This window comes from Calonectris borealis, chromosome Z, assembly GCF_964195595.1.
Source record: "Calonectris borealis chromosome Z, bCalBor7.hap1.2, whole genome shotgun sequence".
Classification (NCBI taxonomy): domain Eukaryota; kingdom Metazoa; phylum Chordata; class Aves; order Procellariiformes; family Procellariidae; genus Calonectris; species Calonectris borealis.
Genome location: NC_134352.1, coordinates 33,017,726 through 33,044,764, shown reverse-complemented (window position 1 = coordinate 33,044,764; position 27,039 = coordinate 33,017,726). Strand labels below are relative to the sequence as shown.

At 48.5% G+C, this 27,039-nt stretch overlaps 1 protein-coding gene across 1 annotated transcript in view; it reads left to right on the top strand.

The window, feature by feature from the left end:
- The first annotated feature begins 16,276 nt into the window (after positions 1-16,276).
- Positions 16,277-27,039, top strand: part of PSD3 (pleckstrin and Sec7 domain containing 3) — a 112,597-nt gene continuing 101,834 nt past the window's right edge. Inside the window, exon 1 of the mRNA XM_075137846.1 lies at positions 16,277-16,354. Coding sequence (XP_074993947.1) covers positions 16,334-16,354 — 21 coding nt within the window. The 5' untranslated portion in view covers positions 16,277-16,333. The remainder of the gene's footprint in view (positions 16,355-27,039) is intronic.

The following is a 27,039-nucleotide window of genomic DNA, read 5'->3' as shown; positions in this document are numbered from 1 at the left end:
CGAAAGTACCCATTGCATCAGATTTGTATGAAGGAAGATGGAGTCCAACACAAGACAGCTACCTGGGGAAAGCACCTTCTTACCTTGCAGTCCCATGCTAGGCCCAGCCCAGAGGTGGAGAAAAGACATAGTCCTGGGCAGGCGTAAGAGAAGGGGGGAGGCTAATAGAGACCATTTTCCTTTCTTGGGTGATTTCTTTTACCCTCTCCCACCTTGGATCCAAGATGAATGTAAGGAGGCCACTCTCAGACGAGCACGTCCCCTCACGTTGTCTTGTTGCTGTGCTTGTGCCAGTGGGAAGCCCCGACTGACCAGCTAGCCCCTTTTGCCTCTGCTGCTCTGCTGAGCCTGGCCCCTGCAATGCCCAATGTAGAAGGAGACTGTTGCTGATTTACTGTGGTTAACCTGCGTGGAGAACCGTCAGTGCTGGCACAGAGTAAGCATGTAATTTCTAGGTATCTTGGTGTTTATCTCTTTATCTGTGACCCACTGTAATACCAGTAATACTACTTATGACATTGACCCAGACAGCCTGAAGCGAAAGTCCCAATGGCTGTGTTAATGAAAGGAACTCCGTGATGGCTTGCTTGGCCTTGTTGGGGTTAGAGGCAGCAAGTCGTCTTGTTCTGTTGTTGGGCACAAGCTCCTCTGCCCTACTGAGTTTGAGATTGAGTCCTGGAGGATTTTTGATCACTGAAAAGCCCAAAACAATGAGTGAGATTTTTAAGCAAGGCTGAGTTATCAACTCCAGTAACTCACCTCTCCTAGTTATTGATGCATTGCTTAGATAAACATCTCTTTCCTGTAGAAAAAGTCTTGTCCCACTTGCCTGGAAAAGTTGTTCCCTCTTCCAGTCTCCGTAAATAACCTCTTTCAAGGCTTCCTTTGCCTGGAGTTGCGTTGAAATGAGTATTGATTATAGCCCTCTGTTTCTGCCTTAGTCGCTCTTCCCTCAAGCCCTAGAAAACTTGCTTTTCTTGGTACTGCAAGATGAGAAGTTCCCCTGTTATACAATGTCTCTTGCCAAAATACAGGAGGCAATGCTGCTCTTTCGGGTAATGAGCTGCAGGTCTGTGCTAATTACACAAGGGAAATCTGCAGCAGTACTTGTCAGCTACCTCCGCATCTGTCCAGCATGGTATCATCACCATCTCTGTCCTTCCAAGCTGAATCCTGGTGCAGTGAGCACAGCTGAAGGCTGCACTGCTTCATCTACCTGTGAGTGAGCTATGGTTAACACAGGTTGAACGTGCTGAGCAGGGTATAGCTTAGTTAAATAAACCGATGATGGCTAAGAAGAGCAGAACAGACAAGTTCTGCCACCGTGCTTTTCAAAGCAATCCCTAGAGTGGTACTAGGCAGCAAGAGCTGTGAGATGCACCTCAGCACTCCTGCTACCACACAGGAGTGACCGCAGTGCCTGAATAAACTGCAGGTAGACAGATACGAATTGAGTGGATGTGCAATGTGAAGCATGTTTGCCAATGGGCTTGGCTTACCTGGAGATTGTAACCTACATTGGTGCCCACTCCCTTTTACAAAAAAGGCTTCTTTTTGCTTGCTTACCTCTACCCATGTGGGACTTATTCTTTCAATAAAGAGTAAAACTAAGCAACGTTGGTGTCTTTTAATATGCCCAAACTATTTCAGAAAATGCTCTGAAACAGTGCTCTCTGTAATTGTTGTTGCAAAGAGATCTCTCTTATAATTCAATATATTAAAACCAGAACAAACCAAATCCTTCTCTTTTTATGATAGAAAGCCTGTAAAACTCCGTACGAAGCTTTGATACAGAGTCTTTTGGCCATTACAACTAAAGGAAGGTGATTGTGCAGAAAGTTCCAATATGGAGGAAAAGTCTTTATCAGTAAGCGTTTGAGTGATTCCATGTGGATCTCTTCTGCAGTGATACAAAAATAAAAAGACCATCCTGAACCAGAAAGCATTCTGACACTCGTAATCGTCTTTTAGGGAGGAGGAATACACCTACTGTAGAGAGAATCCTCCCAGCAGGCTCAGATGGCTTGATACTAGGAAACCCGTGAGTCACAGCAATGTTAGGCAAATCAGTTTAATCATTCACTTGGAGGGCTTCAAATATCAATACTTACCCATGGGATTCCTGGTATTCTGAAGTCCTGCACCTCCCCACGTTTACTTGGAAGCTATTGATATCCTGCAGTTTGATGTAGTCACTCCTGAAGAACTTTGATTTTTAAAGACACCTGTAGTATTTCAGAAAAAAACTTCTAAAATAACTTCTAAGAGGGGACACCTATCCACATGGAAGTCTGTCGTAATAGTGAGCTCTTCCTCCAGACTTTACAACATCTGCACAATCTCCAACTTTATATTACCTTGGTTGTGCTATGCTAAGTTAAGCAAATCGTTATTTCTAGACCTGTCTGTCTAGAAAGGAAGTGAAGGAGCTGTGAACTGGGATTCAATTTGCCTAGGACCAGACAGACTGGCAGCAGCAGAACATGGGTTTGAATGTAGGTATTTATAGCCCTGAGTCCCAAAAAGGTATGGTCTATAAGCCTGGAACATTTTTTTTCATGCTTGGTGACAGGTAGCTGCAGTAATCACTGCTCAGCTTTAATGAGAAGGTAGACTGTTGCATTTTTACTTTATCTGGCAGGTAGGCCTATCTCAATACAAACAAGTTACACAGGCAGCAGGACTTACAAGGAAGGCTGAACAAAAGCCAGGGTTGTTTTAATTTAGAGAAGAGGCGACTCTGGGGTCACATGATCCTTTTTCATCTAATTACAAGCATGCTTCAGGAGAGAAAGACATAATCTGTCCTCTCTGTCCATGGTGAAAAAGATAAAAGCAGCAGGCTGAAATTACAGGAAGGGAAATTTAGATTAGATGTTTTCCACTTGCTAAGACAGTGAAACATTTGAAAAGATTGCCTGGGAGAAAGTAGGATATCCAGGCCTGGAAATAATAAGGATGGTTAAAATGGTGTTCATGCTTTCACACAGCTGGTATGAGTTAGATCAGCGTCTTTAACCTGTGGAATATGGACCACAGAGTAACAGTCCAGGAGATATGCAGGGTCCATGCAGCATCGAAGGGCAATGGGAAAACAATGTAAAGAAACCCCTCAGTCCGCAGCCAGCAGGGATGTGGCAGATCTCTGCCCTCTGTTCTGAGGGATTACTTGACATGTTGGGGGCAAAACCAGTAAAAATACCATTTTGTAACTTGGTAACACTTTGACCAAATGCTGAGTAATGTACTCATGCCATCACCATCCCTCCTCATCACCATCAAGTTCTGAAATGCTAGATGGCTTGTAGCCTTTTCTTTCCTAATTAAAAAAGGTTGAGACATTTTTGACTACCTGACTTTCTGGGTTCCCCTCAGACATCTTGTCTAAGATAATGTCAATTTCTGAGAGAAAGTAACTCATATTTATACCTGGAGATTTTTGCAGTCTGTTGATAACAAGCAGCTACCACCAAGAGCCAGTTCTTTGTCAGGGAAAGCCCACAAGAGCCTTCTACATTTTGAGTGGCTACCGAAACAAGCAGGGATGCCTCACGATTAAACATTGCAATGCAGCTCTCCCCCCTATATGCCACAAAGTAGTTCTTGCTGGGATTGACACAGACTCAGGAAAAGGGTGGACAACAGTGAATGCCATGCCATAACTTGGTTCAGCTGTTTTCTTCATAATTCCTTCTCTCTCTGTGATGTTGAGGCAGCAACATGGGTATTTACCAAAGAGTTGGCCTTTGGTGACCAGGAGCTCTTCCCTCTGCCAGCAAAGAAAATGAAGGACTCCTCTAGTTAGAGCTGGCAGAATTTCAAAGGGACCAACTGTGTTGTTGGTGTTGAATCACCAAGAAAACTATGGCCTTGTTTGCCTGCTACCAGGGCACATGATTCACAAGGAACTTCTACCAATGGTAACAAGAAGTTCGATGTTTTGTTAAGTCTCTGTTCCACAGATTCATTCTTTTGACCCTGCCTCATGCACTCCTATCAGTATTTCCCTTCTCCCATTTGTGTCCTGGTGGATACCTCTGGCAGGCAAAAAAAGTGCCTAGATGAGTGGACTACTTGCCAATGCTGACTGCTGCCCAAAGTGCTTCTCCCTGTCTTTTGCTCGGAACAAGCATTAATAAAGTGCTGATTTCCATTAACCTAATTTTCCCTGAGACCTCTGTCCTACTTTTGTTTGAAATTGGCTAACCGGTTCAAAAGGTATTACAGGAAGCAGACAGATAAACAAACAGATAACAGGTAGCATAACCCCGTAAGCTCTTGTTTTCTTAGAAAACCAGGCTAAAATGAACACTGTTTAATCAAATTGTTGCTGCCTGTGAGTTGGTCAAGTCAGGCACTCAAGAGAAAGCCTGCGCCTCAAAAACCAGGGGCCAAATCCAGCATACTCCTTCGGGGAGACACACTGAATATAAAATCCCTGCCCAGGCTGGTCTGGTTGAATCCTCGCTGATCCAATGTTCAGCACTGCTCTCAGTACTGCTTCAGCAGGCTGTGGGCAGAGGAGATGAAGACACCTTTGTGGCTGAAGGACGGGACTGAGTTCAGAAGGACTGGGGTTGGTCCTCATCTGTGGTGGTGCCTTCTTTTGGGACTACAGGGAGAAGCTAAGGTGATGTGTTAAAGGATATGGCAAGGGGTGAACCGCAGAATCTCAGTACAAAGCATTGCCTTCCAGGACACTTTTATTAGCCTCCTTGTCATGTGATTCATAGCAAAACATCGGCTTTTAAAAAAACATCAGTCGGATTGAACTGGGAACTTTTTGGTAAAGAGCAACACTTAGAAAGCGTTCTGCAGATTTTGGTCTCTCCCATCGGGTAAACAGTAGTTATATTAATAGTTTTGGGTGGTCTGTACTGTACCTTATGCTCTGGTCTTTGAAAGCATTCCACTGTGTTCATCTTCAGGATGGCTTTCATTCTCCAGTCCACTCCAAGGATATGAGTTTGCCCCATAGTTGTCCAGTTTGTCACTGCAATATCATTTGAATTACATAGTGCCATCCCCTAAGGGTGATTCCAGTCCGTGCAGGGAGTTTTCGACTGGTGGCTTGTCTTGCCATCTTTAGAGAAGATCTTAGTGGCTTGAGATCCATTAGTCATAGACAACAGGTTGTGTAGTGTGCATACGTACCATCTCCCAGACCTTCTATGGGCTTGGATCTATAGGAAAACCCATTAAGACACCCATGGCTGTTAAGACAGACGATGTCGATCTGTTCACTTCCACCACCTTCCTCTACCAGATCTCCAGCCACACACATTGGCCAAAGTAAATTACTGGAGTCTATGCCCAACCCCTGCCAATTCTTGTAAAGTATCCCTTGGATCCCAGATTGGATCTGAGCGATCTGGCCTTATTAAATTCAAACATGGCTTTCTAAAGAGAAAAAAGAAAGGATCTTTGGCAATCTCTTTTTGCCAGGTTACCTCAGTGCACATAGCACAATGCTTCTTTCCATGTGTTTGAATGTTTGACATCCAGAAGAGACCCTTGGTGAGGAACCTGCAAATCCTCAGGCTGCATCAACTGCAGCTGTATGGCTTGAGGCCCATAGCCTTGATACAAAGATTGCCTTCGCAATGTTCATGTTGCATTCCAAAAATGCATTCCCTGCAGGAAATGCACGGAGGATGCAGGAAATGCAAAAAGGATTCCTGTCATGCCACCAGATGATATGGTGGGTTTGTGTCATCATAAGCCTGCAATATTTGTTTTCTTTGGAGATCAAAGCCATTATTTAAGCAAGTCCATTATTTAAGCAAATTATTTTAGAAATAATCACATTCCCATTATGGAAAGTAGAAGGGTTTTCCATTGTTCTCTTGGCTGTTGCTAACCTCCAGTGCAAATCCGTCTGCCTCCCATAGGTGTGTCTAAAGAACTGCTGCATGAGATGTTCTTTGGGAAAGCTGGACCTTTACATTTTACCTACAGAAAACAGTGATCTTCTGTTGATATCAAGGGAGCTGCTAACACATTGACAAATACTGACTTACAAAAAGAGGCAAAAATCTCCCATCCAACTCAGATAATCCCCTCCAAATTCAAATCCAAGATGTGAGTCACGTTTATTAATCTGAGGTCACTGATTGAAAGGTGTTCCCCATTCAAGCAGGAGGAAGAAGGCTATTCTGAGTGCCTCAGAATATCATTCTCTTCTTTTTCCACCCAGTTCCAACAGCTCAAGCTCAGGCAACCCAGGGAAATTCAGGCTCCTTGAGGGCTCAGTTCAGCAAAGCTCACTCCTAAGACAGCTGGGCTGGCTGGCTATTTTGTGGCCACTTCGGATGTGGTAAATTCACTGGAGCTCATGCTTCAGCACTGTGCTTGATCTGCGTCTAAAAATACGAATGTGCATCTGGGATATTTGGGTCCCAGTTTCATAAAGCAGTTGTGTGCCTGCCTAATTTCATGTATGTGACTATCTTCAGTGGGACTGAACCATGTGTTTATAGTAGGGACTGAGAGGCGCCAAGCTGAAAGACATCTGGTTTATTGCCAGGCAAAGAGCAGCCTTTTCATATTGACTGTAACGCTCACTTGCATCTGTGGTTTGATCATGTCATTTAACTTCTCTACCTCGGTTGTTTCATCTGAGAGGTCAGATTGCTAGGGTTTGCCTTTGTGACAGGTGATGTAGGAGGATTAATTCATGAGTGTGCGCCCTGAACTTCAGAAGTCTGTCAGTATGCAAAACTATAATTAAGAATTGTTTGTCCTGCACTTGAAAACACTTGCACAACAGCCTTATCCTGAGCACAGCAGACTGTTTGCCACTACTGCTCAAAGCAGTAAAGGTTGAATGTGCTCAGCAGGATCAGAATCAGACTAAAAATTTACTTTTAAGACAGCCATTGGAAATCCAAAGTTTGGGAAGAACCTGAAGCTTTTGGAACCAAGGGAGACTTCAAAGGCCAAAGCAGTCAGTGATAGCTTTCCGCCAACTCCAGCAGGCTTTGAACCAAGCTTGTATCTCCCACAACTGTCTCAGATAGTTATCACTTCATCACCATGCATACCTCTTCATCTTCTGCTTTTCTCAGAAAACAGGAATTCAGCAAGCTCTTCAAGCCAGGAGACGAGTCTTTCTGACATCAAGGAATGGGAAGAAAACAGCATGTTGCTTCTGCACCAGCTCTCAAAAATCTAGCGTCCTGATTTAAAAATGTAAATGGAGAATAATTGTGAAAGATTGAACACATACTTATGGGAGTGAGCGGCTTTTTCCCTTGGGCTGAATTTGGACTTGGATTTGATCTTGAGAAAACTGTGGAGTTGTAAAGCTGGTTTGATGGAGTTGTAAAAAGTCAGCATGAGCTGAAGGAAAAAAAACCCCAAGCTTTCGGAAATAGAGTAAAGAAGGATTTTTGGATTTGAGGGAGTCAGGAGCAGCACATCTGTTTAAGCTGAGACGCTGGATCCACATGGAGATGGTGAGTAATAGAGAGTGGGAAATGACAGGCAATGCCCACCAACGCCCTCAGTTGTTCAGATAAAACCCACTTTGCAGGAGATTGAATCTCCATGCTAGAGTATTGTATTGTCCATTTCATACCTTCTGCATTCCTAGTGAGAATTTCCTGGAGGTAAGGGGAAGAAAAGAGATAGACGCTGTATAGCCTGCTAGCCTGATTTTTAGTACAGTTATCTGGGGTGCAGAGGAATATGTATGGAAACGGTAAAAACTAATGCTGAGGGCCATAGCACAGGAGCAGGCAGGAGCTGTTTTATTCAGTTGCTGATGGAAAAGTAAAAGGCTGAGATAAAGGGTGGGGAGAGCAAAGGTAATAGCAGCCATTCATTTGGGGGAAAAAATGTAGGAAAAAAGCTCAAATGGAAAATGACGCTTCTTGGCTAGAGCGTTCTGTCTGCACAGGGTGGGCCTGGCTAGATGTGGCATTTGGCACAACTTCCAGATGGTGGGCAGGAACGAGAGTGGGGTGGGTGGGAACTTCCTACAGCTTTCCTGCTGCTTCAAGTAATGTTGAATGTCGAGTCTGTGTGTCCATCTCACTGATGGAGGGTTGGTCTCTGGCCAGGGGCAGGGTGAGAATGAACAATTAGCTGGGGAAAGAGCAATAATAAGAAGATAAATGGTTGCTGGGGAGGTAGGGAGCACGAGACTGGGGATGTACGGCAGTGGGGCTAGGACCCTTCGCCGAGGGGGCCGCAGTGATATATAGCAGGAGGGCAGGGGGACTGAGAGCTCCTGTGCTGGGGTCAGGGTTTGAGTGCTGTAGGACGCCAGGGCTGTGAGGAGCAAGAGGTGGGGGCTGGTTGTGAGGAAGTGGGGTGGTACATGAGAGGGTGGAAATTTAGAGGATGCATGCTGAGGTTGACATTTGGGGAGAGAAGAGAGAGAGAGGAAGAGTTTGAAAGGACATCTGGGGTCCTGCTTTGGAGAGGGGCAGGAAACTGTAGGAGATCCACAGGAGAAGAGACGACAGGAGTCTTCCCCTGGTAGCTTGTTTTCTACCCACAGCTTCAGTGGGTAATGCCAGGCATACACTCCCTGTCACCTCATGCAAAGCTATGCCTCCCTTCTTGCTCCGTCCTCCCAGGCACCCTGGGGCTCTTGCTCTCCTAGGGCTTTCCATCTCTTCAGATGACCCTTCAAGGCAGATACTAGCCCAGGAGGCTGTGCAGCTGCCTTGTGTGGCAGGCTGCCCCAGAAAACCAGCTACAGAAGGAGAAAATCCATAACCCCCCCATGCCTGGCGATGCAGCCCTCCACACTGCAAACCGAGGCTGTTACCGTGGTGCTGCACTGGGAGAGTGGCTGTCTCTGGTGTCACGCTCCGGCCGGACACATGATACCTCTGGCTCAAGTCTTTTTCGGCTTTGGCTCCTGTTTTCTGCTGTGGGAACGAACGGTGTCTTCCTTTGTTTAGAAAATCTGCCAAGAGACCTGCCTGCAGAGACCTTATTCAAGATATCAAAGTCGGTGTCAATCTGTCCGCATTGGCTGGGCTTGCTCTGTCCCAGTGAAATGTGCTTAATTGTCGCCATTTAACCTTCCACCCGTCATTTGTGACTGATGCGTGCTCACCGCCTGGGGAGAGCTGGGGAGGGATACGGATGCGCCAGGCCGTTTCCAGCTGTTTGTTTTCCACACTCGTTGCAGCTTTGTTTAAGCAGAGGAAGCAGATCTTGTTAGTACTTTTCTCAGCGGCGTCGATTCCCTCTTTGGCTGCAGCATTTCAGGCAGTGGCTGCTGTACAAATGTCCCAGAGTTGCGGGCCATAATGATCTCATTTGGGGAGGACAGTGGGGTGATGTGCCTTATGTTTGCCTGGCTCTGAAGGCTGCTTGTTGCATGTCAGTGCAGTCACAGTTGGAGCTGCAAGAGTCCTTCTCTGACTCGGGTTTTCCAGACACTGGTAGTGCTGTAAAAAGCTGCTATTTACTCTACTAAAATAAAAAGGCCATTGAATAAATGTTTCCTTCCCCTCACCTCTCACTGGCTTGGTATCTGGTGTGCAGTCTCAATCCAGTCTGAACCATCTGTAGCAGGAGAAAGAAGACACACATGAAAAGAGGAAAACTGTACAGGGAGACTTTACAGGAGGATGCCAGTGTCTAAGGAAGCCAAAAACACAAAGCCACAGTATCTTGGCTTGAAATGTATGCTTCCCTTGATACAATTGCAGTATTTGGCATCTCCTTTTGGAGGTCAAGACCAGAATGATTTATATGAGACTGGCTAAGGTTTCCCTAGAAAGGATACTATTTTGTAGAATGGCATATGCTATTCAGGAGGGGAAAAGACCACCTGGAGCATTTCTGTTCTGCTCAAAGACAGTGTGCTCCCCTCACCTGTGTGTTTGGTTGAGTGCACGTTTGAACACCTCTGCTGATGTTCATGCAAAACACTCTTTCTTCTTGGGGTTGTTAGTCTAGATGGGCTACTTCGCTAGTGAATCCATCTGGTTACCATACCCAGGCACAAGGCAGGGACAACAGAGGAATCACGGAGTCTAGGGCAGATGGGGTTCTGAGAGGAAGACCCCTAAGAGTAACCATGCTTAGGCAGAGGTTTTGCAGACTTATTTTGAGATGGCATTTGATTGATTAATCTGATTCAGCAAAGCACTGTTGACTTGATGAATATATGGCTGCGTACTCAGTCTGAAAGAGGAAGGTCTCTCTTTCCTTATATTCTTCCTTTGCTGTTCTGCTAGGCACTGTATCCTCTGGGACAGAGCTGAGGAGCTATGCGTGTCAGATTGACTTGTGGGGCTGATAATGCTGGTGTGATGCATGCTCTGTGTTAAGGCAGTGAAAAAGCCCCTTCCCTCATATCCACCCAAAGGCCAAGTCCCCCCTTGCCATATGGATGGCACTGCAAATAACCAACCTGTGATTCTGTCTTTTACCCTTTAGGTGGCAAGCTGGGGGAAGGGAAGGAGTCTTGGTGATTTGATCCCTGGAAACCTCCCTCATTAGCACAGATCAAGCCACAGAAACAACACTGAGCTCCTGGGAACTGCCTGAAATTTGCTTTTTCCTGCCTCCACTGTTCGCGTTCCCATTGCTGGAGCATCCTGGACTCCTAGGCCTGGCCTCTTGCTTCTCTGTCAGAAGGAGGATGGAGGGCTTTCCCCACCCAGAAGGATGTCTGGGTTGCACCCTTAGTGCTGGGGAGCAGCAGGAGCAGAACTCCTGCCAGTAAGACTTGGCAGCCCAGGGGGAACCGACTATTTCTCCGTCACTTTTGGAGGTGCTTGGGAAGAACATGGCCAACCTCAGCCTGGCTGGAATCCTTTCTTGCGTTCTTCACTCTGGAGAGCTTTTAGTAGGGCCCCTAGGTGACACCATGAACGCTGCACGGGGCTGCCACTTGTGGGGGGAGTCGGCAAGGAAAAGATTTAGTGACCTGTCCCTGCTGTGGGCTCATCAGTCCCACCCATTTTGTGCTCATCAGCACAAAATCCCAGGAGCTGTGACTGTTTTCTGGGGAGGGGATAGTGCTCTTGGCTGTCACTGATGGCCTGCTCAGAAGGTGCAGACCCACTGCAGATGGGCTGATTTCAGGACTCTGCAGTCCTTTGCTAAAGAGATGGCCAAAAAGAGAGATTTGCTAGAGATGGGGAAGGGCAAAGGTTAAGATTAAGAGAGGAGGTGACAGCAGAGACCTGGGAGGTAACAATGAATCTGCCAAAGCAGGGACATTCAGCAGGGTCCTTCAGTTTGCTGTGTCACATTTGCTGTGTCCTTCAGTTTGGCTTGGGCTAATAAGGAGGGCTAAGACTCGCCCAGCAGGGGAGGTACCTGTGCTGTGACATCCCTGGTTTTTGGAGATAAATGTCAAATTGGAGATCCCCGAAACCTGATGAGTGAAATAACAAGCCTCTGAGATTTCCCATCAAATGCTCTAATTTTGGTCAGTTACAGGGCTCCCCAGGCAGGGAATGTCGGTCATTTCATTTCCTCCCAAGGAACATGTCAGATGGAGGAGGGAGCGAAGTGAAATCTCTGGAGACAAGAGATGGAGGGTCTGGAAAAATTATGTTTCCTGGAGTCCTGGGCATGGCAAGACTCTCGAGAATTGTCAATGGGGGAAGGAGCAAGACAAGAGTCAGTTAACCCCTAAAAGGGAAGTTTGCAGGAGTTTCGGGTGGGAGGCCAACCCAGCCTGACAACCTGGGAGGAAAGACCCACGTGAAGAACGATGATACTGGCACGGCTCGCAGCGTACCCCTCCTGACAGCAATGCTTGCTAACTAGCCCGTGCGTGCATGAACACATTCCCTGCCATGGCTGTCACCCTGGGCATTACTATAATGATTTATATGACTCTTCTTAAGAAATAATAGAAAGGTTACCCTGTTTACACATGTCCAGTTGTTTCCTGGTCCGCACCTTACCTCCAAATCTGCTGTTCCCCTTGTGCTGTTACTTAATAGAAGAAAGAAAGGGTGTGATGGTGACGCTGCTTTTCTGAGTAAAACAAGAAAAAAAAATGTTTTCCCAGCTGTGTCCAGAAAACTCCAGATACACAGAGGGAAATCCAATAAATGATTAACTCAGTCTTTCCATCTGCAGATAATGGTATTTCTGGTTGGGTTTTTTATTATTATAATTTTTTTTTTTTATTGCTAACCGCCTTCTCCCTTATGGAAAGAGAGAATCTCTGTTTGACTTGAAATGCAATGTCCTGAGCCATTTTCTGGCGAATACCTGGATGATGGCTTACATGTGGTTTTCTGCCTTTTGAATGAGGAGGAACAAATTGGAAGTGAGTTTCCTGTACTCCTCTCATCTCCCTGTGAGAGGAGAATAATGAGCAAGAGAGCACCTTCATAGCCAGAAGATTACAGAGTTTATGCATTGGTTATTCTTTATAGACCACTGATAGCGATACACTCTTTTTTTTTTTTCCTGAGGGGGTGGGGTGGTGCGAGGAGGTATTTTCAGCCGTGAATTTTTGACCCAGACAATTAATGTTTGTCTTGGGAAGTGGTGGGACGAGGCTGATGCCAGCTGCCTGGAACAAGGACTGACACAGCAATGCCGTCATTCTCAATCCATGCATCCACCCAGGTGCTGCCCTGCTGGCGAGGGAAAGCACCCTGTGGCCCCATGTTGTGGCCAGAGGCAGGTTTGATCCATGTGATATGGTCAGAAAAATGGGTTTGGTTTGCTGCCCTGCTCCCACTCTGGTGATCAAGTGTGGGGCTGCTTGACGGGCACGCCTCGGCAGCCCCTCGGCACTGTGTAACTCACCCATTTTCCTGTTTGTTGACCTCGCGTTTTCCACCCAAGACTCCTTGCAAACAAGCAATCCGCCATAATTACTTTTTTGCCTTGTGTCCCGGTTTTGCTACATGGCATACCCAAACTTCGTATTTTCAATACCGTTACCTAGGCAACCTCAGCTGATAGGATTACCGGAGCATCACTGGCCTTGCAAGGCTCTGCTCCCCAAAATATCCCCAGCCACTGCCTGTGCAGTTTGGCCACTTCGCACACAACTCCCCCTTAACCAAACCGTGAAATCCAACTGTCCCTCGTGGTGCTTTTGCACTGCTATCTGCCGCGGCCCGCAACTTCTGGTGTCGCCTCCGGTTTCCTGTGCCCTTTTCGCCTAGCTGAACCTCAGCCCTGCGCCCAGGCCACGGCCGGTCGCCTGCCTGGCGTTGGCTCCCTGCTCCCCATCATGCCCTTGGCCAGGGCATTTGCAGCAGCTTAGCCACGGAACCAGGCTGGACATTCCTGTGGAGTTGACTGTTTGCCATCTTCACAGAGGCTGACTAGCGGGTGCCTGCCTCTGTCTTTTTTTTTTTTTTAATTCTAGGTTGGGCTGTGCCAAAATACATGCCCTGTGCTCGAACTTAAATCCTTTATCAATTCGGAGCTCTCTGTAGGTGTGACAAGCCCTCATAACGACTTAGCAAGCCGACAGTTTTTGTGTCAGCTTTTGTTGCAATCATTTTTTGATATAACTAACTGGAAACTTAAATCAAGCCTTTGGACAAAAAATACAGATTTCCTTCATGAATGCACTAAACCCACCTCATTTCTCTGCTTATTGCCTGTTCACAGTTATGTTTTGGGATTTAATACGGCCCTTGTGGAGAAAGCAATGATCGATGGCATAAAAAATACCGCCTTCCCTTGTGCAAATCTCAGGACGGCTGGTGCCAAACCCCATCACCCTCCTTCGCAGTGAAGCAAACCAGCAGCTAGATGCCAGCGTGGCAGAGGCTTGCAGGATCATCCTCCCCCAGGCCAGCAACTGCTCTCCTCTGCCAGTCCTATGGCACAGACCATATACCCAGCAGCCTAAATGTCTGGGTGACTCAGGCCAGATGGCTGGATCAGAGAGAAAAGGTCAAATTCTTCTCAACTGAACACAAATAGGGGAAAAAAAAAACCCTGGAGTTCTGCGGGGTGCAGCGGCCGCAGCTGCCACGGAGGGGGCCTAGGGCTGGGTGATGGGCAGCTGCCTTGCAAGGGGCAGCACCAGCCCTCCCCTCAAATCTGGCTTTTGCTCCCAGCTGCCTCCTGGCCCGCAGCGGCATTACCTCAGCCCTGCCGGGGAGGAGGGAGGCAGAGCATATCACCTCCTCAGAGGCCCAGGCACTGGGTGGTTTCTTCTTCCGCTGCGTTAGCCAGCTCAGATGTGGCACAGATGGGGAATCTGCGGCCTCTGCCCCTGCACCGGCTCCCAGGGCCTCAGAGGCACCCGAAACAGATGGGACAAAACCCTGCCGGCGCCAAAACGTGCTCGGCATCGCAGCCCTGGCTGGGGGAGAGGGGTGAAGCCCTCTAGCACATCATCCTGCCCCGCCGGGGCACTGCAGTCCATGGCGCGTGTCGGGACATGCTGCGCCCACGGGTGCCGGGCTCAGCGCTGGCACACGGGGCAGAGGCGGACAGGGCGGTGGCTGCGGGCCCATGCAGGGACCTCTTCGGGACCCGTGCCAGCCGTTTTGGGGGATGGAAAGCCAGGTTTTCATCTGACTGTTCCCAGAGAACAGAAATGACTGGATTGGAGGGCTGCTGAGCAGGGCAGGAGGCAGATCCTGTGCTCCTCCTTGCGGTGCTGGGGAGCCGGCGGGAGGCTTGGGATGGGGAGAGGGGAGGTTGTAGGAAAGAGCGGGATGCCTTCTGAGATACAGGGTACACCAGGCCTGAGGCACCCAGACGACGGAGGCAGTGCAGTCTCCTGCAGGGTGGCACGGGTGGAAAGCAGGAGCAGCAGTGCTCGGGTAAGTACAGAGCTGGAGGTGGCGAGAAAGAGGGGGTTCAGGTTAGGAGGAGCAGCAAGAGCTCTGCGTGTCACAGGCCTGTTGGGAGTAGCACAGGGAGATGCTGCTGAATGGATCCTCCAGATGAGCTGGAAGAGCCGAGGGACGGTGCTGCCACCCCTGTCTTACTGCCAAAGAGGAGAAGCTCCAGGACAGGGTGCATCACGCTTTATGCCTGGACTTACCTTTATCCTGCCAGAAATGGATTTTTTTTTTTTTTGGTGCTGGAGAACTAAAAGGGTGAGGTCGCCCTGTGCTGGCAGGGAGCGTGGCTCCGGCAGTGAGCCGGGAGGCCGATGGGGAACAAGGCAAGGGCTATGCTTTCTCCTCAGCCGCAGACATGCTGCTGTGTCCGGGTGTGGTACACTTATGTCAATGACTTCATGGTGATGCACTTCTACCACCAGGACTGTCCAAAGCCTGTCATAACAGCAAAGCATCTGGAACAACCTTGCCTTCCACCTAACACGCAGCTTTGTTTTCCAGTGCAGGCGAAGGAGCAAACGTGAAGTCTTTAGTGAGCCCTGGTCCTTGCTCCAGATTGCTCCAGAAAGCCTACTCTCAATTTTGGTGGGTTAAAAAAAATAAAGCTTTCAACTGCTACTGAACAAAATGCAAATACGCCAAAACTACAGAAACTAACATCCTTCTTTTGCCAGTCTGTCAGCTACTTCTGTAGCTAACTCCTGTAAGTGGGCCCATGGGATTTGGGGGCATTTTCTAAAGCGCGGCTTCCAACGGGGAAACCCCGCTTTTATTACAAAGGACAACTTGCGGAGTTCCTGGTTAGAGAAATCCTAACAATATGACTGCGTGCTCAGAAACCTGATGATGCAAGAGAACTTCCAGTGAACTGTGAAAAAAAATAGTGAAAAAGCAGATTTGAACGTCCAGATGGGGATACTCTGAAAACATCTCTGCTCTTTCGCTTTGTGAAGTCGGGCTCGGGCTGCGAAGGAAAGCCCCAGGGCTGCAAAAGGCTTTTGGTTTTTTTGCCGCAACTGCGAGCCGCACCGAAGGGATTTAGGAGCGGAGTGGGGTATGGCACGTCCCGGTCCCCGCGAGCTGCGGCCGTGTCCCCCCCCAGGGCCGTTGCCGTGGGCACGCGGTCCGTGTTGTGCTTTTCACTCGGTTGCTTTGCTAATCCTGGAATAATTCCTCTTTTTTTTTTTTTAATCGTTTTGAGGAGCACGTGGTGCGCTCCCCCCCTTCCCCTCATCGCCCCCCGCCCCCCGTCTCCCCTTCCCTCCCCTCCCGGGCAGCCCCCCGCCCCCCGGGCCGAGCCCCGGCCCGCCCCCGCCCCGCCCCGCCGGGCCCGGCCCGGCCCCGCCGCCCGGACCGCGCCGCTCCCGCGCCCGCGCCCGCGCCCGCCGCGCCCACCGTGCTGGGGCCGCCCGCCGCCGCGCTGCCCGGCTCCGCCGTCGGCGCTGCGGGCCGGCAGGGCGCCACGGCCCGGCCCGGCCCGGCCCGGCGCGGCCCGGCCCGGCGCGGCACGGCCCGGCTCGGCGCGGCCTCGCGGGAGGGCGGCTGCGATCCGCCGCGGCCGGCGATGGGAGATGGACGGAGCCGGCGGTGCGGTAAGGGGCGGCGTGTGCCCGTGCGGGTGCGGGGGGAGCGCTCAGCCGGGGGCGCTTCTTTCCCTTCATTTACTTTTGCCTTTTTCTCCCGTTCCTTTCCTTTCTTCTTCTCCCTCTTTCTTTTTGCCTTCTATTTTTCTTTTCCCTTTCTTTTTCCTTATTTCCATGTCGTTTTTGTTTTCCCTTTTCCTTTTTTCTTTTCCCTTTTTTTCCTATTTTATTTCTTCCTTTTTCTTTTTTCCTTTTTATTTTCTTTTCTTCTTCCTTTTATTTTTTTCTCCTTCCTTTTTTTCTCCTTCTTTTCACACTTCCCTAAGGGAAAAAAGCTCAGAGCCCACTTCTGCGCTTGTTACTGGCTAGATCCCCAGAGACACCAACTGCGCCAGGGAGGCTGCACTGGGACCCCCGCCCCAGGGCTGGGACCCCCAGCCTGCATCCCGTACGGTTGGTTTTGCTTCTCTCGCTATGTAACTTCTCTGTGTAACAAATCAGCACTGTTGCTGCACTGACAATACCTCTTAATCGTACCAAATTCTCGAATTAAATGAGATGTTGTGAAAAACCCAGCATCTTTGGGTTGTGTGTTGTGCTTTCTGGGGACGAGTGGGGTTGAGATGAATTCGCCAAAGTTTTAGAACATTAAACATACATGGGGACGCTCCTGTGCAATTGTGGTGTTATCTTCATCCTTGCTACCGGCGACTGGAGCTACGCTTCTCCATGGGAACATAAACATAGGGTTGTAATGAGCTTGAACTTCACACAAACTCACAGAAGATGCTAACTTCCCATATAGATGCAGTATTTCCGTGCCATAAACAACAATTACCTGGCTCCCACAGCGTGCATGCCAGTTAGTACGTTGTCAGGCAGAGCACATCTATGTGTTATTGAAGCGATTTGGGTGTGTAATAGACAACTGCAATTACTACTGCTTTTGCAGCTTCAGTCACGCTTTAATTCAGTCTCTGCATAGGGCCATTAAAACAGAGAGAGAAAGTCAAATGCAGTATTTCTAATGAAACTGGTGGTTGCACACCCAGCGTTTGAAGCAATTGTAATAGGCTGCTGAGAATCATCCAAGCCTTTCTGGTTTAGCGAGTAAAAAGAAACCTCTTTCTACTCCAAATGGTTTTTCATCAGTCATATCCTTAGTTGATGTGTTTCAGCAGATGTTACCAGTTTGACGCTAGCTGTGAATCTGACCTAGCTCTGTTGATTTAAACAGACTGAGAGTTTGGCTGTAGAGACGTTGGTTTTGAGGTATGCCTTTGCTGGGAGAGAAGGTGAAGTTAAACCACGTCGGATGTGCAAATGCTCTCCTTCAATTACAGCCTTGGTTCATTGCGGAAAAGATCATAAGAGAATCCTTTGTGGTAGTGGTGATGTTGAAAATAATTCCAAGAAACTCACATGCTGTTCTCTTCAAAACTCAATACAACAAAAAAATTAGGACTTCTTGATACAGAAAGAAAATTCTTGCACAGTTTACCTGTGTGAAAGGGGTCCTCTCGTGCTGTTGGTACTTGAGCAGATTATCTGATTTACTATTGCCATTACGATTTCATCAAATTGAGAAGGAAAACAGCAGTGAGGATCCTAATGAACATGCTAGTGGGTTTTTTTTTCAGCAAGAATTTCTTTGCTGTTGTCAAGCTGCGTGGCTGAAAGACCTGGATGTCGTTCAGAGTATTTCCCCTCCCTGCCTCCCCCGCAAAATGGTCTTGCCTATCTTACCAGGAAAGTTTGGCATTTGGTTTTGCAACTTTGATTTAAGAGATGGTTTGGGGTGTGATTCCTGTGGGATGAAGAGGCAGGCTGTCTGCGGGAGTACCGTGGACCAGTGCCACGGAGCATCTCTGCAGACAAGCGGTTGTCTCCATGGGTGTGCTCTAAGCCAAGTGCTGGGAGCTTCAGCATTGGGGCTGGTGGTCAAAGCGGCACAAGTCACACCCTGCACGCAGCGGTTGGTGCAGAGGAAGGATGCTTTGGCCATGGCCGAGAAACTGTCCTTGAAACGATCCCTGCTCCGTGGAGAGACGGGCTGGCAGACTTGGGAGCCAGGGTGATTTTTTCTGAGGTGTTGCATGTGTTCCTTTTTGGAGTTTCTGTTTAGTTGCAAGGGTCCTGAGAGAGAGTAAGAGCCTGGGGTACTGCTGAGTGCTGGTTTAAAGACAATTTAGAGGTAGCACAGTGTGGTGGCTTAGGGAAGGGAGCCCAAGGAAGGGAGGAAGGGAGTAGCGTCTGGAGGGTAAGATTAGGTGGGTCCCCAGGGTACTGAAGAGCCATCTGCCCAGCTGCTGTGCTCCATCTGAGGCTGGGCAAACCTGTGAACTGCTGCCAAAACTCAAAGGTCGGGGCAGTCAGCCACCAGCCAGAGTATCCCGCTCCACGTCAGCTCTGCGACGCGGGCGCTGGGGATCCCTGGGGTGCAGCAGCTGGTTGGTGCGAGGTTTGTGGGCTCGGCCAGAAGAGGTGGGAGCGGTGTCCTTGGGCTCAGCGACACGCGCCACCCATTCTCCTTGAAGGGACGTTTCCTCGCAGCTGGTTCCTCATGGGAAGTTGGCTTCTGGTGGAGCAGGGATTTCACGGTGTGGCTCTCCCACCCAGACCCGCTCCATGCCCTGGGGGGTTTGTCGCATCCCAGTGGGTAAAACTATGTGGGGGTCCTTCCCTTTGGAGTTTTGGCTGAGAGGGGGTATCTGTGATAGAGAGCTCCTCTAGATCATTGCCGTGCAGAGAAGTGGGGCTGCAGATGGACAAATTTAGGTCTTAGGCAGTTTGTGTCTTAAACATCTGAATCTCCTTTTGAAGGGATTCCTGTCCTCCAGCACTCATGGTAAGAGAGGCTGTTTGCAGTCCTTTTTTCCTGTTTGCACTGAGATGAGGTTGGGGGGGGGCAGAAATTGTACGCTTCCGTGGGATGAAAAAGCTATTTGAGACCAGCTCTAAGTGTCTGCCTGACACTTTCAGTCTGGCTGTAAGTGTCCTGTTCCTCTGAGGAATGGCACTGTTTGAAGTGTGCTTCTGCAGTATGTTTCCAGGTGCTTGTTCTGAGTACAGCCCCTCCTTGCTCTGAGATGCCTCTTGCTGTTGCACCTGCTCCTGTCGGGGACCACAGGCTCCTGGGATGCTAATGCATCTGACCAGTTATTCTCTGCATTAGAGAGATGAGCGAGGTGGGTCGTGGATGGGGCTTAAAAGCAGGGTGCGGTGAGGGCTAGCCCTCTGGGTGCAAGCCAGGTTGTTACAGGGTTGAATCAGGAGTCAGAGGAGCTCAGTATTATCTAGCCCTTGAAGCCTGAATTGCTCCTGAATTGTCTGTACTTCCTGGATGCTGTAAGCAAACAAACCCGCCAGAGCACCGGATCAAGCTGTCCATCAGAGCAGGAGCTCTGCATTTCCACCTCCACCAAGCGCCTCAGCCACCAGCTCCGGCTGTGGGGAGTGCGTGGTGTTTGATGTGGCTTGCTTTGATAACTGTACGAAAAGATTTTCAGTGCCGCGACTGCTGGGCTAAGCCTAAGGAGACCAGGCTGGAGCTGGCTTTTCAGGGTGGACTGCCAAGGCAGAAGCACACTGGTCACTGTCATGCTTGCCAAGCGCTTCACGTTGCAACCACAGCAATTTTTTTGACACCTGGTGAAAGGACTGAACAAGAGGGCATCGTCTTGAGTCTGTGGTACAGTAGTTCAGGAGCAGTAAGAAAACAACCCAAACGGCACAGATTACACAGCCTCCCTTTTTGCATAAGCGATGAATGGGGCTTGCTTTCTCTTCTTAGCATGAAACGGCACAGTGGAAGAGGTGGCTTATCTCCAACACGTACTCATTATTTTTTTACAACAGTTTTCAAACAGGAAGTGTCATTGGGGTAGTAACTGCATCTCCCAGGCTGAACAAATGCCAAATGTGATGGCAAGATGCACTTAAGCCTGGGACATGGCTGCATTTCAGCATTAAAGGAAGAACCTTTTTCTCAAAAGAAAACAAATTCTAGTACCAGCGAGTTCTGGTTTTCATCAGCTCTCTCATCTGTGGACTCGCTGTGGCTTAGTGAAGAAAAAGGAAGTATTAACTTCTTCACCAGTGGGACACTAGTGCCAGCTGGCCTACATTGTGCCGCTTGTGGGGGATGTATCACCTTTGGTGTCTTCTGCCTTCCTGCCGCGGCTGAAACTGCCTGGTGGCTCCTGACTGCTGGCGGGGCCACAGCTGCCCGAGGATGCTCCTTAACTCGCACCTTCTTAGGAAGCAAACAGTCTGCTCTTGTAACAACGTCTTTTCAGTCCCCCAGCGCTTGCACAGCAGGAGGCTTATGTGAAATTTGTTGGTGCGACTTCTAGCTTCTGCCTCAGTTGTGCCGGGGAGAAGACGGCTCATATCAAACTTAAGTCAAATTTCTGATCCGATAGCTTCTGTTAAATCTAGTTAAGACTCAGAAAGAACAATTTAGGTGAAAGCTGTAAAACTAATTTAAATACGTGATATGAAATAATCATGCAGGGTCAATGAGTTATGTCCCAGTTAGAGGGAGATATATACCCTTTTTGCATGCTCTGTTGCTGTGTTGTAGCTCTACAGTTTGCCCTTGCCACAGAGGAAATGCAGGTTTTTACACCTTTGCAAATGTAAATTCTTCCAGTTGCTCTTGTGTAGAGTGGTTTGGGTTTTGGGTGTGGATTTTTTGTTTGTTTTTTTTTTTACTGTTCACTGAACTTGCGATGCAAAGAATATTTTAATCACGTTGGGATACTATCTTAAACCATGTTGTGATATTGATTTGGAGAAGGAAGATGAGTTCCCACGATATCCTGTCCTTTACTCCCATCCATAAAAACAGCACTGATTTAGCCGGACATAGAGAATGTACAGCACATGGGAAAGGATGCGCCCTGCAAGTTCTCAAGTCTCAGCAAATGTTGGCTTGGGTTTTGGGAAGAATTTAGTTGCTTGAAGATACAGATGTAACTTCTGGTAGGCTCATGAGGCACTTAGGCATATCCAAATTTTAGCTTCCGTGGAGTTGAAATCCATGTGGGGCAGACCTGTGGCCTATCTAAACATTGTTCTGCCATCTGAGATACCTAAAGATGATGGAAGCGCACTACCTGCTGAAAAGAATCAGTCTGCCAGTTTGCTAAATATACTCGGAACAGATTGAAGAAAAAAATAAATGCAAGATGTCTAGTGCATGCACCACTTAATTCTCTGCATAAGAGATGCTGTCTTTGTGCAATTTTTCTTAACTCAGGCCCCCATCCCAATGCTGTTTGACATAACTCAGGAAAAATACTTGCACTGTGGCTTTTAATGTTTTGGATATTTTTTGCTATCTTTACATTTTATATCTAAGAACATGGTGGTTCATGCAGTGAGCTGAAGCCTACCTCTCAACTGGCTTGCTTTGATTCTTGCACATAGAAATAATGCATAGACATCCCGAGGTCCATACAAGACACATCAGAAATCACTGACTTGGCAAACAGAAAATGCTGAGTGACCTTTAAAGGTAAAGTGTAATCATACAGACTTTGAATTAATATGCTGTTCACATTCACGCAGTTACAGCTCAGACAGTGTCAGCCTTTGCATAATAAAAAGCATTTAATTCAGTATAACAGCTGACTGCTTCCTAACAACTTCAACCAAACAACGAAGCAAACATTTCTTTAAGGAGAGAAAAACTCAAGTGCAGGTGTAAAACAAGACGACCAGACTGAAAACAAATCTTACCTGCAACTACTTGATACTGCTGCTAAGGCATCCATTTTTTGTCACTGTTCCCATGCCTTTTTCTAAGCAGCGACTCTTTTGCTTCGTTTCTGAATTAAGCCTCTCATCAGACACTGAACTTTTGTGAAGTCTGCCTTTGAGCGGGGAGAGCCGCTCCGATGGTATCTGCGCCCTCTCAGTTTTGCTCTCGGCAGCCTGACTGCTTCCCGGGAGGCTGCTCCTGGTAAACACATCCCGTGGTGCTGGGAGCGGCACGGGAAGCCTGCGGTGCCCCGGTGCCTTCTGGTGAATCCCTGGGGAGAAGGTGTGGGGCGCGTTGCAGTGAGGATTGAGAAGTGGAGTTGGCTGGACGGTACCGAGCCCGAGGTCTGCCCGGTCCAGGGCCATGCCAAAGCCCAGTGAGCAGGTAAGAGTGGCTGGCTGCACCAGTTTGGACCCAAGGTCAGTTTAGCCCAGCAGCGTGTACGTGGTCATGGATGTCAGCAGATGCCTGGGAAGAGTTCGACTTGGAGCTTCATGCGAATGATGTGATTTCTACGTATGTTGTGGATTTGTATCCCGTGAGCTTGTTCACCCTCCTTTTCAGCTCCTGTAGATTTTGGTTTCTGTGACATTGCTTTGCAGGGAGGTCTGTGGTTTTGACTACAAACTGTGTGAGGAACCATCGCCTGTTTGGTGTGATGCTGACTCCTAATACCTTCTTTTGACATACTCTGGATGTTGTATTAAAAGAGATGGTGAATCACCAATTGCTCTTTGCATTTTCCAGACCCCTTGTGACTGCATGCATCTCTGCCACGCGTCTCTCAGCTGCCTCTTCCCTTCAGCTGAAAAGTCCTAGCTGACTTGGTTATCCCTTTCTATAACGCAAACTTCTCTGCTGGACAACGGCTATAGGCAACGCCCTCACACAAGCCCTTTCCTTCCTCCCCCACCTTCTGGCTCTCTACACATCTCCCTGCAACTCGTGATAGTTAGGAATTAGTTTAAAACCCAAGCTGAGATTTCTTCTCTTCCAAAACCTTTGCTAGCAGGTGAGATTTAGCCAGGGAGATTTAGCCATGCAAAACTCCTCTTCTTTTGAGTCTTAACCTATTTCACTAATGCTTTAATTTAAGAATTGCAAACACGTGTATTAGCATGTGGGGGCGTGTGTGTGAGGAAAACACAAACATGGTGTATGAGGTCACATGGAAGTAAAAACTACAAACCTTGCTAGCGGTCTTTTTGTGAGCACCAGCACTCTCTCTGCTCTCTCTGTGCTGTCGGTGCACTAGCTTTCACCAGCTAGCCAGTTTGTTTTAACTCCAGCTTTCTGCATTTCGTCCTGTTACTTAGGAAAGTGACTTAAGAAAAGCGCAACAGAAATAGCCTTTTCAGAACAATTAGTACGACCTGTCAAAAGCAGCGAGGCTTGCTAAGCTCACACCCCCACAGGAATGGTAACGGTGCTTAAAAACAAGGGCTGGCTGCTGGTTGTGCCGGGCCGTTGGGAGGGTTGTCCGTCTGTCACAGCAGAGGCAGAGCTCTCAATGCATGGCTCTGTAAAGACGTGACCAGTGCGTTGCGGCTTCACTCACATGGTCCTTTTGCTCTGCTGGGAGCTTGCTGGAGAAGGTTGTAAATCTGTGGAAACCTTCTATCCATCATTTCTGCCTTTCTTTTATTTGTTTATTTGTTTGAAGCTAGCTCCATTACCAGTTACTGTATTTCTGTTAGTCTCTGGGGAAACTCTTGGGGTGCAGAAGACAAGATGAAGGTAAATGTTTAATCTTCTCCTGAGAGCATAAACTCACTGTATCAGGGTGTATCAGGCTGCTGAGAGGCTCTTGGCTTTTTTGCTGCTGAAGATGTTGGTGAAGCAATGAGAATGGAACAAGCACAGCCTGGGATTAGAAGCATTCACACATGGTCCAGGTGTGGCTGTGAAGCCCTCCGTAGCTGGCTGTACTTTACAGGTGTCCTGCAAAGGCTGTTTCCCGCTTCCTTGCAGTAGTGCCGACGGCTCCGTTGCGGCCGCTGCGGTGTCTCCCCGTTAGCCTCTGTGAAACCCCCAGAAAGCTGTGCCGCCGGTGCAGGGGCTGTCGCCCGCCGGCCGAGGGGGAAGGCGGTCAGCTCTGGGAAAAGGAGCTGTGCACATGCAAAAGTGTGCAAAAGTGGGGCTCCCCTGAGGCTGCCTCATGGTATGGCTTAGCCATACGGGGTGGAGACTCCCACCCCAACTAGCCAGTTCCCTCCAGGTTTTCCAGTAAGCCTAGAAGAATTGGAGTAACGTTTCATTGTGGGGTAGAGTGGCTGGGTTTTATTAAGAAAGCTTGCAAGGGTCCCCCTGAGGATGCTTTGACCTCTTTGTCCTGGCTCACAGCCCTTCGTGAAAGGTCCTTAGACCCCTTCCTGCTGATGTTTTGGTTTAGCGTGGCTGGTCTCCTCCTGTCGAGCATTTCGGCTGACTCTTGCTCCCTGAAGGATCAAGCTCGGGCACCCATCCCATTCTGCTTTTTCCTAAGCACCATTTTCCCAGGTGTCCTGCGAGGAGTCAGTCTGTCTAACAGCATCTGTCCTCTCAGGGGGTCTGAGAAACTCCAGACTGACATTTGCCAGTTAATTATCTGCTCCTTTGAACACTTCCTCCTTATTAGAGGTTTTCAAAGAAAGCACCTGACCTTAAGTGTGAATGCTTCAGGAGGCATGGGTTCATGCTGGCTCTTTGTGCTCAGACTGACCCACTCCTTGTCCCAGCAGCCATGGACAATGTCATCTCCTTCTACTGAGACCCACGCAGATGGAGCCCAGCTCTCCTGTTGGCTCAGCTGCAAATGGTGGTGAGAGAACAAGACTCTGATATTCCTCAATTAATGCTCTCTGGGATGTACGTACTTTAAAAAAAAAAGGCCCCAAGAAAACAGTCTGTCCCAAAAAAAGCACCAACCAGAACCTCAGTTAAATTCAAAAGAGGATGCTTCGGTGCTTTCCTTTCATGGAGGAAGGAGAAGCATTTTCTTCACGCTCGGATGACTCACCATGCCTATCTAAAAACCACTGGGATTTTTGGGGGGCAGTTTGAGGGGAGCTCATGACTGGAGTCGAAATTAAATTCATCCAGAGAGAGACATTGGGCTTCAGGAAAGCAGGCAACTCTCATCAGGGACCTGCCTAAAGCTACCTCTCGGGATGACCTGTGGCAACGGTTTCTCCTTGCAGCTACTGACCCTCTGCTCCAGTTCGCACATGCAGACAGCAGAGCAGAGCAGAGCAGAGGCAGCGTGCGTGCTTCACGCCGGGCTGACTTACCTGTCCTTGGCAGCTCCCGCTGGAGGAGCAGGATCCCTGAGCCCTTAGCATCCTACTGCTGTTCAGTTCAGTGCTGAGACATGGATTCAGCAGCTTCGCTTCCCGTGCTAGCCTGAAACCACCACCAGTGCATGTCCTAAACAATCTCTGCTCCCTCTGCAAGGGACAAAAGCCCAGCAAGGTGGGAACTCTGTTGACCCATGCCAATGCCTTGTGCGAGGTCAACAGAAACTGGTCTGGTGTGTTGGCAGGAGGACTGCCATGTGTAAGCTAACGCAGCCTCACAAATGTTATACAAAATTCACCCGAGAGGCAAATGCAGCCTCCCCAGCTCCCGACCAAGAACCGTGACCCAGAGAAATAGGCTTGATCAAACATGTTCAAACAGGCAGAAAGTGCTGCAAGAGTGGTGAACGAATGGGCAGGAACTCGCTGCCGCTCTGCCCAGAGCGTAATCGGACTGAAAAACTGTGTGTACGTGGCTCATGAGAAATGTATGTACAGCTGGGCTGATTTAAGGGGATTGATGCTCTGAGCGAGCGTCACCCTCGCCAGCAGTGACAAACACCAGGTGCATCAAAGGTGGTGGTTAAAGCCCTCTGAGGGAAGCAATTATGAAATGAGCTGACCCGGATGCAGATTTCTTTGCCCTTGAGCTGAGGGAGAAGGCTTAAGCAGGAGTTTTATATCCCTTTCAATCTTGCTTGTATTTAATCCTTGCTAATGCAGCTTGGAAAGCGCTGTGAACATTTGTCCAGCCCTTCTCTGGGCTTCCAGTTTTGGGGCATTATGACTTCTGCAAGGTTTGGGTGAGTGGCAGATTCAAAGACGAAAAGGAGAGCACATGTTCTCTCTTAATTTTCTGGGGTTTTTTAGGGTTTTTTCTGGGTTTTTTTTTCTGTCTCTAAGGAAGGACAACAGTAAAGCAATAGTCTTAAGAGCCGGCTCTGACTTCATAGCATCCTCATTCTCTCCCCCTCTTGCTTTCTCTTTTTAACGTATCTTGTTTGGATGAAATATCATAAACTTATCCTTAAGCCTGGATCTGGAGGTGCTGAACTGCTTTACCTTACAGTACTCCGACAACCTAAATAGATGTTAGGTTCAGCTGTTCCCATACACAAGTCAGTATCTGAAATTCTCATCAGTGGTGCTGAGCACTTCTCAGAATCAAGTTATCCCTTTCAGATGCCAAGATAAAGGTCTTGCAGTCTCCGCTTAGGCACCCAACTTTAATAAATGCTGCCCTGTACACTGGAAAACCATTAATTTAACCATTAATTTCTGCCTGTTATTGGACGATGCAGACAGTGCTGTGAACCGGACTCTTCTTCATTGCTTTACGGTAAGGTACAGGCAAATACAGACCCTTGGAAAATGTGTTTGCTGGCAGGGAAGCTCAGTGCAGCAGATGTCTGAGAAGCCTTGAAGAGCAAGGCTGAGGGATGGAGATGCTGTGTCCCAGAGGTGTGTAGATGAGAAATTCCTGACTGCTCAGGGACTGGACTGCTCTGTCCATTTTATTTTCCATTTCATTCATCCGTGAGTGGGATTTGGCACCAGCTAGTTGTGTAGCTGTCCCATCCCTTCGCATCCATCTGGGTAGGCTGAATTTTTGTCTGGCTCCGTAAGCTGCTCCTGTACAGGCTACTGCAGAC